The sequence below is a fragment of the Eutrema salsugineum genome, unplaced genomic scaffold (genome assembly GCF_000478725.1).
Source record: "Eutrema salsugineum unplaced genomic scaffold, Eutsalg1_0 scaffold_14, whole genome shotgun sequence".
NCBI classification, from domain to species: Eukaryota; Viridiplantae; Streptophyta; class Magnoliopsida; order Brassicales; family Brassicaceae; genus Eutrema; species Eutrema salsugineum.
Window position 1 is genome coordinate 3,983,815 of NW_006256877.1, and position 11,895 is coordinate 3,995,709.

The following is an 11,895-nucleotide window of genomic DNA, read 5'->3' on the forward strand; positions in this document are numbered from 1 at the left end:
ACTGTAGCAGAAACATGAGGAGAGACAAGACAAGTCAACAGTCAGCAACATCTAACAAAATGATGATGTTTGACTATACAACAATCCGACAAAAGGTGTACTCTTTTAAACTCTAGATTTGTCCTTGTGTTGTTTGTACTTTCAAGGACTTCTTTTATAATATATATACAGCAAAAAACAACATAAAATCCAGAAAAAAAAACACAGAAAGAAAAAAAAACGCCTTTTGTTTTTGTTTTTGTTTTTGCTTTGCTACATATTTTCTTTGTTCATTCATTCATTCTTTGATGGTTGGTCCACTATACATCATCGCCATAACCGTCAAATCCTCTGGCTCCTCTTCCCTCTCCTTCAACCACTCATATCTTTCCTTCTCCTCTTCCGCAACCGCCACTCCATCAACTGAAAAACAATCCGGAAAACAAAAATCTAAGCTTCTCAAACTAGTAAGTACCAAGATTCGAAGCATAACACAAAGTTTTCCAAAATTAGTACCTGAGAATCTTGAGAACGGGTAATCGAAATAGTAAGTACAGTGACGCCCTGCAGGATCAGAGTATGGAGGGCCAAGAACATCAAGAACGGCACAAGCGGTTTTCGCGGTGAAGCAATGCATATTCCCTCCATCCGCTGGATAGAGTATAGAAGTGTCACAAGGTGCAGTAAACTCTGAATCTACTTTCACTTTCGCCAGACGAGTATCTGAACTAGGCTCTACATTGAATCCAAAATAACAACAACAATGTCAAACACCAATCCTCCTTTACAACTTTATAAATCTTGTTTGATGTATACACACTTACGGGGAGAATCTGCGACCCAATCATAAGATTTGATGTGCATTGTACCAAACAAGAGCTTACTAAACACAGTCATCTCCGGGTGATTGTGAAGAGGGATTACACCAGATGGTGGCAAACAGAAAATGCCCATCTTGTATCACAAACAAACACAAACAATGAAATATGTAAGAATATAAAAAAAACACCAATTCAAGATTCTTCAAGGGATGATAGAGAAGTAAAGTACCGAGAATTTATGACATTTATAGATGTGAAGATACGTCACTATCGGAGACCGGTCTCCAACGGATTTAGATCGGAAATACGGCATATTAGGGCTCACATCAACATCTTCAGGCTTGATTTTGTCTAAGCAAAGAGAAACAAATGAAACAATCAATGCAAGCTTTATCTAGAAACATACACAATTCACAAGTTTCAAACTTTATGACCTAAATGACACAATCAATGCAAGCATCATCTAGAACCAGACACAAATTCACCAGTTTTAATGCTCCAAGTTTCAAACTTTATAGCCTAAATAGGAATTATAATCAATTTTTACAAAAAAAAGGGTTATGGAATTTACCTAGAACGGCTCGAAGCATCTCAATGTTTTCTTGTGATGGGACGATTCCAGATTTGCCATCAGCGAACACTTTATTGCAAGTTTCGAACAGCTTCTGCACCGGAGAGATCACAGCTTTCTTGCTCCGCCGTTGGATCTTCTTACGTGATTTTGAACGGTTCTCCGGAGAGGAAGCGATTGATTTCGTCACCGGAATATTCCCATTTGAATTGGTTTTGTTCGAAATCTCCGAGAGATCTTTCCTCACTCGTCCACTCAAAACTGTACCAGTTCCCATTCTTTCACGAATCTGAGATTAAAAACACAATTTTTCGATCTGGGTTTGGTCGAAAACTGAAAAAAACACTGTTCGATTTTGGTTTTTAAAAGGGAAGGATTCGATAAAAGTGCATTTGAGGAAGATGAGAAGAAGAGAAACCAGGGGCCATTGTCTTTCCCTCAAGTCAGAGAGATTTTTCTATGGGCGGGTTTTTTTTTTTTTCCAACGGCGGATTTGTTTTCACACTAAACTCACAATTTTACCCCTTTTCTTATTTATTTAATATTTTACCTTTTCTATCTTTCTCATATTTTTTTTATTATTGACCAAAAATTATCTTTTCTCATTTTCCATCAATTATTTGGTAGGTTTGATAAATCTCCCTCTCTAGTCAGTTTCCCATTTTGGAATTGGTAGGTTGGATAAAACCTCCCTCTAAAGTCAGTTTCCCATTTTGGAAACAGAAACATGGGATCTAGTATATTTTTTTTTTCAAAAATATTAGTTTGGAAATGCGATAGAATGGCAAAAAAGTGTTTTTCTCATTTTCTATCTACTAGTTCTTAGTAATTCGGATGAAACTGTTTCCATTTTGAAAACGCAACAAAAACGTGCCTTTCTCATTTTCAGTCTACTATTTAAGTTAGATGTAACCCTTTCTGAAATTTGTTTCCCATTTCCATTACAAAAATTTGGGATCCAAGTTTGGAAACGAAAACACGATGAAAACTTGCCTTTTGTTTTTAAAAATGTAATAAGTAAATAGTTAGGAAATGTATGTGGTGGAACTAGCCAAATTTTTTATTGGAATCAGTTTTAATTTACAATGTATTATGAGTAAATTTTACAGAAATTATTAAGCTAAATTTTTAACATTTCATCTATTTTTTTTCCCTAAAGTATAAGTATATATAGTTTTTCTAGAATTTCACATGGGTCAATTGACCTACCTCATTACAAACTGCCTCCCACTACAAGAAAAGATTGATATTGCAACATAAATTTTGCAACGATAGCTTTAGTTGAATTTTTGCAACAAATTTTGCAACATTTTTGCAATGATAATTACATGTTGTAATTTTCCTACAAAATTCTTGCAGAACCACGACAAAAGTTTTTGTTGCAAACTTTTATTACTAATTTGTAAGAAATATGCAATAATACTGAATCATGACTTTTTTTGCAAGAAAATAATGGTATAAATACGTGACAAACCTTGTGACACTTTTGTCACTATATTTGCAATAATTTGATAGTTCTTTTGCAACATTTAATTTCTATAAAAAAATTAAACTTTACTCGACTTACTAAAAATATACGCATTTAAATTATAATTGAGTTTTGGAGTTTCCAATTTTTGTAAAAGAATCTAAACTAGAAATGAATTCTATTTCAGATGATTTGGTATTGAAATTCTCTATCCTTCAAAATATTACAAAACTATGTTTGCTTTAGATTTGATAATTTTTAGTATAGTTCAGTTATTTCCTTTCAATTATTTTTGTTATTCTTTATTATTTATAAAGATTTAAAATTTTCTTTGATGCACAGATGAAATATAAGAAAAAAAAATTTAAAGAAAATTTATTATAAGATAAATATGAAACGTTCCTTTATCTCATCAAAATGATAATTATAGTGCCCATAATTATAAGCTTTAAAACAAATTAGAAGGTCGAAATTTGGTTCCTTAGATTTTGGTTCATCCAGTTTAAATAAATGGGTATTTGTTTTACCAAATTTAAGTAAATGGGTATTACAACCGAAATTTATTTATTTTGTTTTGAGTTAATTTAAAAATTAATATAATAAAATAAAAAATGAAATACTGACCCAACTAATTTTTTGGAAGTCATCTTTTAGGATAACTCCAGATCTTGAAATAAGATATTGGGATATCATTTTCATAACAAATAGATTTTCTCTCGTTTTATTGTTTATATATAGGAATGACTTTGACTTCTATAATTGTGTAATCTTTGCACTCCAAGTATCCTGCAAATCAAGGTACGAAAAAAAAATATCTACCTTTAGTTTCTAGGTTTTAGTGTTCATATATTAGATTTAATATATATCATTTGATTTAGTTGTGAGTTTGTTTTGCTTTTGTTATAGTACGAGGTTCGTTCAATATTAACTTTGGATTTCTTTTAAAATAATTTCAGATGAATGAAGGTATTTACGGTCGACTTTCTACTTCCTAAAGAGAACGGATGAAGTACTTCAGTGATTTGGAGATTCACATCACTCTCAATACAGTATAATTAGAGAATATTTTTCAAAGGAATGCATAAAACAAAGAAAGGATTCAAAACTTTAAGGGTTGAAAAGTTTCGGCCGAAATATTTTGTTTTTGTCTATAATCAGCTAGTGTGAAAAGAGAATAATTATTTACATGTTTTAACTATATTTTTGTTTATGTATTTACGTTTTTTTTACTGTTCCAGCTTTAATTGTTAAAAAGAGTTATAAAGTTTAATATTAATAAATCATCACAATCTAATAACACATGTGTTAAATAATTATAGAAAATGAAAATAAATAGCAAAAACTGTGTTGAAAAAATATATTAAAATATAAAAAGATTTGCAACAAGAGTCGTAGGAAATGCAAAATATATGTTGCAATTATACAACCAATTTTGCCGTGAAAATATGTTGCATTAATACAACAAATATATCAAGAAATCAATTAATTGCAAAATTTGCGATGTATGTGCAACAAATATGAATTTGCAACACGCAATCAGCAACATTATAAAATATGTAGTAATTTTATTGCAAATTCTATTTTTGCAACAATATCTTGGTATATTGCAACAAAAATTCTTAATTGCAATATCATTATTTTCTTGTAGTGTCCACCATGAGATCAAATGATCATTTTGGTTCGTTAAAGTAAATGTTCAACTTGGTTTATTAGATATGTTAATTTTGGGATACAGTACTTGGATTTGAAGATCTTTCACTTGACTAACGACAGTTGGAGACAGTTTTTTTTATGGAATTGATAAAAATGATGATAAAAAGATGTAGAATCTAGCTTTGATTTTCAACGTTATGATCTTAATCCTTAGCTAAATTATTTGATATTTTTGTATACAGTTTGTGTTGATTTAAACATTCTATCATTTCACTACCAGCTAGATTAAAACGTTTTAGAAACATGTATGTTTTATATTTACTAGGTGATTACCTGCACGTAATGTACGGGTTTCTTTCTTAACTATTTCAAATTTATATATTTTATATTTTTATATTTTTTAAAATAATATAATCATCAGTAGTATATTATTAGAAATCAATCAATTTAAAATGTAATATAAAAAAATCAAAAGTTTATACAAAAAATATTCATCAATATTTTTAATTAATTATAACCTAAATCTTGTTTAACATTTACATAAATTTTATTTAAGAATCAATTAATAAAAAAAAAACTTTTCATTTTCTTTGAATTGTTTAAAACTTATTATCAAAATTTATTAATTAACTGTTTTAAAAAAAATGTGATATGTGTTATCCTCATATCGATAGAAATTGATGATGTGACACTCATATGAGAGAGAATTTGCCATATTTTATATAAGATTAAGTGAATATCCACACGTAACGCGCAGATTTGTTTTTCAAATATTTCAAATATATATTTTAGTAAAAATAAAAATAATCATCATTTGTTAGTATGTTATTATAAACAATTTTAAAAATCATTTGAATACATATTGTATATTATTAAGTAATCTAGAGTTATATAAAAAATATAAATATTCATCCATATTCTAAATTGATTATAACATAAACTAGATTTTACCCCGTGCATCTGCACGGAAATTCTGTTTTAATCAAAATTTGTAATCTAATTTATGTTTTTTTATAAATATAATTTTTTACTAAGTGATATAAAAAAATTTGTGTTTAGATATATTTTTTCAGTATTATTATGACCACCATAATCATAAAAACATAATTTTAACCCGGTTATTTATTAATCAAAAAGTGACCGTTATTATAAAAATATATTTCTAACTCGTTCATTTTATTAATTCAAAAAAGACCATGATTATGAAACCATAATTCTAATCCGCCCGTTTATATTACTTTATAATATAAATATTTACTAATTTTGAAATACATTTTCTCTTAATATCTTGCATGCTTTGATAACATAACCCGCATAAGACTATAATTATTAAAAACTTAACTTGTCTCATCAAATTATTATATAATATTAATATTTATCTATTTTCAATATGTGAAATTTTAATCTGATAGAATATGATTAAAAAATATAATAAGATATTTTTTAATTATATGTGTTATTCTGAAAAACTTATTTAAATTTCAAATGTTAAATTAAATCTAACACATATTTAAGAAATTCTATTTAAATTAATATCTATAGACTATAGATATAACCTATATTTAAGGAATTTTAGTTATCTAAATTAATATCTAATTTTCGGAATTAAATTTATAAATATAAAAAATATTTTTTTTAAAAAAAATTTAGAAGTGTTTGGAAACAAACACTAAAAGTGCTTCTGTTTTAATATAATAGATTCTTGTTTAATATTTACATACATGCTATTTAAGAATTAATTAATAAATACTATTTATATAAATAATTTTTTAGTTGGACAAGTGTGACTCTCTCCATTGCTAACGTGGCGCAAAACAGGAGAGAGTTGATCCTCTTTTATATATAAGATATTTACGAAAAATGTTGTTTCTGCGTTTTGAAATGTTTCGCATTTTGTTCTATGCAATCTAGTGTTTCATTTTGGCAATAAAGAAGAACTAAACCGAACTAATTAAACCAATATAAGTGATTTGATTTGTTTATAGTTGAGTATGAAAATCAATTTCGTTATTTACTAGATGGTAATATTAATAATATGAATTTTCTTAGCATAAAATAATCTATATATTTATTTGTGTACTGATTTGCTTATGTGTCACACTCATAGCGGTTTTCACAACCTTTCGCTTACGTGTAGCTTCAAAATGAATTTCGGCTGTAAAAATACCGTTTATCCCTATTTTGAAGTTATATGTCATTTTTTTATTGGTTTTTATCTAAAGATATGTAAAAAAACTTAAAACAAACCGATCTAAATTATTATGGTTTAATGTTTAATTTCATAGTCAATCAAACCGTTTTTAAAATTAAATATAACCGAAATTTTTAAAAAAATTAACAAAAACGTTTTTTATTAAAAAAATTGAATTTATATCTCTTAGTGTTTACCATTCTTTTCAAAATTTAGATAAAATCTAACAAAAATATAAAGAAGTAATGAAATGTCGTTTCAAAAAAAAAAACTAAAACTAAAACTAAAAAAAAACTATAACAAAATTTTTTTTTTAAAAAGTAAATATATATCTAACTAATGAAATGACAGTATTTGTGATGTTTAAAACACATAAAACAATGATCAAAATCGAATAAGTTTATACGGTACTTCAAAAAATTACGTGTAAAATACATAGAACAGTGATCAAAAGATCTCCAAACTATTTAAAATAAATTATTTGGATACTACTATGTTTTTATTTACTCTCTTCTGTTCTATATTGTTTTCACGATCATGTCTTCCAACATTAAAGTGCAAGAAAATCTAACAAACAAATATACTCAAGAATAAAAACAAATGAATCCAAATTATTATTAAATTTTTATAGTCAATCAAACCGTTTTTAAAATTATATATAACTGAAATTTTAAAAAAATAGCAAAGACGATTTTTTATTTTTTAAAAAAAATCTATATCTCTTAGTATTTACCATTTCTTATGTTTCCGAAATTTAGATAAAATCTAACAAAAATGTTAAAAGAATAAAAAAATGAAACTATTTAAAAAGTAATGGAATGTTGTTTCAAAACAAAAAAAAACTAAACTTTTAAAAAAAAAATTTTTAAAAAATAAAATATATATATCTAACTAATAGAATCACAGTATTTGTGATGTTTAAAACACATAAAACAATGATCAAAATCGAATAAGTTCATACCGTACTTCAAAAATTACTTCTAAAATACATAGAACAATGATAAAAAAATCTCAAAACTTTTTAAACTAAATTATTTGGATATTACTATGTTTTTATTTACTCTCTTATATTCTATATTGTTTACACGATCATGTCTTCTAACATTAAAATGCAAGAAAATCTAACAAACAAATATACTCAAGAATAAAAACAAATGAATCCAAAATAATATTAGATTTTCAAACAATCAAATGGAAATTATATCAGTCTGCGCAAGGCGCGGAAAAGTTAACTAGTTGTACATGAAATGAAATTTTTTTTTGTAGAAAGTAATATTAAAATATACGAATTTGATTATACATGTGTCAAAAAGAAATTGATTATGCACAGGTTTTTAAGATACTTCTTACCATTTTTGCTAGAGTACCAACTTCATGGTTTACTTCCCTTCCAGGAATGGTGAAATCTAACTGAGAATAAGTGTTTTATGCCATCAATGTAAGTCATTATAGACTAATGCTTATAAGTGTATATGTTATAAATGCAAGTAATTGTGTTTAGCAAAAAAAGATGTAAAGATTCATCTATATGAATCCATTCTTTTCTTTTTCTGCTTTTTCCATATAAAGCAGATTGAGATGAGTTTTTTTTTTCCAAAAAAAAAAAAGAGAGACTGAGGAGTGCTTTTAAACCATATGTGTTTGCCCACTATGGTGAAGAATGTGGGGAAAAAGGCTATTTAAGAGTGGCTAGAGAAAATTAAATATTTGTAGAGGTTGTAGAGATAATGACTACCCCTTTGGTTTTTGTTGGTCGGATTAATAGATGACCATCAAAAAGAAAAAGAAATGTAGATGGTGCACCAGCCAAGCCACAAGCTGGTGGAGACTGGAGACTGGAGTAGTGACAAAAATGAAAGAGACAACCAAAAGTTACCTAAGAAAATTAGTCAATGAATTTGTTGTCACTGTTCCACCTTACTTTAATGATACTTAGAGGCAATCAACAAAAGATGCTGGTTTAGAGAATTATAAACGAACTAACGAGCTGCTGGTCTTTCCTATGCAATGACCTACAAAAAAGGTTTTGATTGCTCTGTTTGATCTTGGTGGTGGAACATTTGATATATTTGTTTTGGCGATTTCTAATGGGGTTTTCAAGGTGAAAGCCACCAATGTTGATACCATTTTGGAAGGAAAGGATTTCGATAATGCATGAAGTTACTGATGCTAATGAGTTATGCACTCTGATCAATATGTGACAAGAATTTTTTTTTATTAGATATGTTGCAACTTTAGTTTAGTTACATAAAGATACATATCGCAGTGCATGTTCCCTTCCTTGGTATTTTTAAAATCATCATCATCAAATAAAAGTAATTAAAACAAACTAGTTATAGATGAACTCATGGCTTTCCTTCGTCTGTTGTAAAGAAATATTATGCCTCCATGGAAACAAGATGTTTTTTATGTGCCCGGTTCAATGACCTGAATCCATCTCCTCCGGCGACTTTCATCTTTCCGGCGCCATCGATTTGAAATTTACCTCCAACTCCAACACCAATATATTTCAAGAACTCTTCATATGAACCTTTGACTTTACCACCGGCGTTGACTCCGGCTTCGGTTAATTCCCTACCGTGAGATTTACCTCCGAACCAAGGACCAAAGTACTTGGTAATTTCCTCAAACCTTCCGCTGACTTTGCCGTCGGCCTGAGCTCCGGCGTTGACTCCGGCTTCGGTTAATTCCCTGCCATGAGACTTACCTCCGAACCAAGGACCTAAGTACTTGGTAATTTCCTCAAACCTTCCGTTGACTTTTCCGTCGGCCTGAGCTTCGGCGTTGACTCCGGCTTCGGTTAATTCCCTGCCGTGAGACTTACCTCCGAACCAAGGACCGAAGTACTTGGTAATTTCCTCAAACCTTCCGCTGACTTTTCCGTCAGCCTGAGCTCCGGCGTTGACTCCGGTTTGAGCTTCGGCTAATTCTCTTCCGTGTGGTTTTCCACTGAGAAAAGGACCAAAGAACCTAGAGAATTTGTCCAATGTGCTTTGGTCAGTACCGTTGACCTTTCCACTGGCGGTTGGAGCTTCGGCTAATTCTCTTCCGTGTGCTTTTCCACTGAGAAAAGAACCAAAGAACCTAGAGAATTTGTCCAACGTGCTTTGGTCAGTACCGTTGACCTTTCCACCGGCGGTTTTAGCTTCGGTTAATTGTCTTCCGTGAGAATGGTCACCTTCGAGATAACCACCAAAGTAGTGAGAAAATTTCTCGTAAATGGTTTTGGCATCAGCACCAGCATGAGAGTTGGCATTGAAATCAGCTTCACTTAGTTCTCTTCTTCCTCCTAGATAACCACCGTATTTGTCCGCAAACTCCCTCATCCATCTCTCGAAAGCATTTTTCACTTGTCGTCGTTCACCATCTCTATCTTCTTCAAGTGTTCTTGCATGAAGACCAACTTTCTTCATCTTCTTCTTCTCAAGTTCTTTAACTACATCCATGAAAGCATTGATCGACTTCTTGAAGTATTTCATAGCGTCACCGATGTTTTTCGATTCTTGGACATTAATCTTAGCATCAGCCTTGAAATCATGCTTGGCTGAGATCGTTACGATCGTTTCTTGAATCTTAAGAAACCCTTTTGTCAAAGCAGCACAGCTTTTCCTTAGCTTCACGGATGTTTTCTTGTCTACTTTACCGCTAACACTTGCTCGCGCCGCAAGAATCGCTTTGGTCATTAGGGCGTATTTGGCCTTGGCGATTCCCAAAACATCTACGATGGGATTCTCAAACTTGTAGAGGCTCTCGAGGTACGTAACATAGCCTTTGCACATTGTGAACATTGCCTTGAACTCAGGGGTTTTCGGGGCCAACCTTTCTTTCCTGGAGAGCATGTCAATGATTTGGGTAAAGGGTAAGGTCTGGAGCTCGGATACGGTTTTTGGACATAACTGTTTTCTAATCGGCGCGGGTGGTGCATGACCGGAAACGGAAAGGAACAATGAGCCAAGGGCGAGAGAGAAGGCTAAAGAGAACAACAGAGAGATCCTTGCCATGGTTGTATTGCTTATATGGCAAGGCAAATCTTAAAAAAAAAAAACCTAAAAGAGAAAAATGAAATACGAAGGAAGTGCGTTTTTAGTTTGTGTTCTTGGAATGGTATATATACTCTGTTCTTATTTCTTATAAGCTAAATATAGGACAAATGGTTACTTAAAATGAGGGAAAGACAGAGAAAGATTCATGGAACTCTGTTGATGTTTTTTCCATTTTAAGAATTTTGAATTGATAAAATAAAATACGGGAATAAGTCGTTATCAGTTTCAAACGAAATCATTACCAAGTCAAAAACAAAATACTTAAAAAAAAGATTTTTTTTTTTTTTTGGAATCAACTAGAAACAAAATTGTTACCTAGGTTTTAGGTGTTAGGGTTTGTGTAGATTTGTCTACTTAAATCAACGGAACCATGAAACTAACCGTTAGAACAGGAGAAAGAAATCAAAGATATCTTGAAATGGCTTCAAGTAATTACTCGAGTCGTAAAAGCAAGAGAAGAAACCAGTTCAAAATCTTCATCAAAAACTCAAACAATGCAAAGAAGAAAAATCCTCAACACAAACACAAACCAAAATAAGTAGTAAGAGAGACTCAGACAAGGCTCAAATCACAGCATTACCGAGAGGTAGCCGCGTGAATAAGGCGGGAAATAGCGACGATAACTCAAACGTGCTCTGCAAATGAGATTGATAATATGTCAAAGTAATTTGACATACAACTACTTTATTTATCAGCCTAAAGGCACATATATATATATATATGTACATTAGTTACCTTTAAGTTAGTAACTAGCAATGTAGGACAAAACAAATAAACTAGTTAATATTGAGTTAGTAACTATACATGGCCCAATAAGCCCATTATCTCTTAGTACCCCTCAAGTTGGAGTATGGATGTCCGCTTAATAGAAACAAAAGAGGAGAATCAAAGAAGAATACTGATGTTAAAGGAGGAAGTCAAGGCTCTGGTTATAGTAGTACAAGTGAAAATGGTAGTTCAACTAGATTTACAAATGCGGATGCTAAAGGAAAAGGAAGTACGAAAGTTAGAAGCAACACGAGCAAAACCGGTAACAGTGGAAAGGCCTCATCGGTCAATTATATTCTTGTGTCGTCAAAAGCAAGTTCTGCGAGTCGACATCATGTTTTATACAGGAGCGAGACCCCACGACTCTCCCGCCAAGATCGTTTTCTCGACGTCACAACTTT

General features: G+C 30.7%; 2 protein-coding genes across 2 annotated transcripts; both read right to left on the reverse strand.

Moving 5' to 3' along the window:
• Positions 1-211: 211 nt before the first annotated feature.
• LOC18022515 (plant cysteine oxidase 2) lies at positions 212-1,787 on the reverse strand. The gene is made up of 5 exons (XM_006405521.2): positions 1,372-1,787; positions 1,030-1,151; positions 804-933; positions 496-714; positions 212-402 (listed from the first exon to the last, which is right to left on the reverse strand). The coding sequence occupies exons 1-5, from the start codon at positions 1,646-1,648 to the stop codon at positions 278-280; spliced, it is 873 nt and encodes a 290-aa protein (XP_006405584.1). The 5' UTR covers positions 1,649-1,787; the 3' UTR covers positions 212-277.
• Positions 1,788-8,886: 7,099 nt separating this feature from the next.
• LOC18022516 lies at positions 8,887-10,755 on the reverse strand. Its single transcript, XM_006405522.2, has one exon. It carries the CDS (start codon positions 10,682-10,684, stop codon positions 9,062-9,064), a length of 1,623 nt encoding a protein of 540 aa, XP_006405585.1. The 5' UTR covers positions 10,685-10,755; the 3' UTR covers positions 8,887-9,061.
• Positions 10,756-11,895: the final 1,140 nt, after the last annotated feature.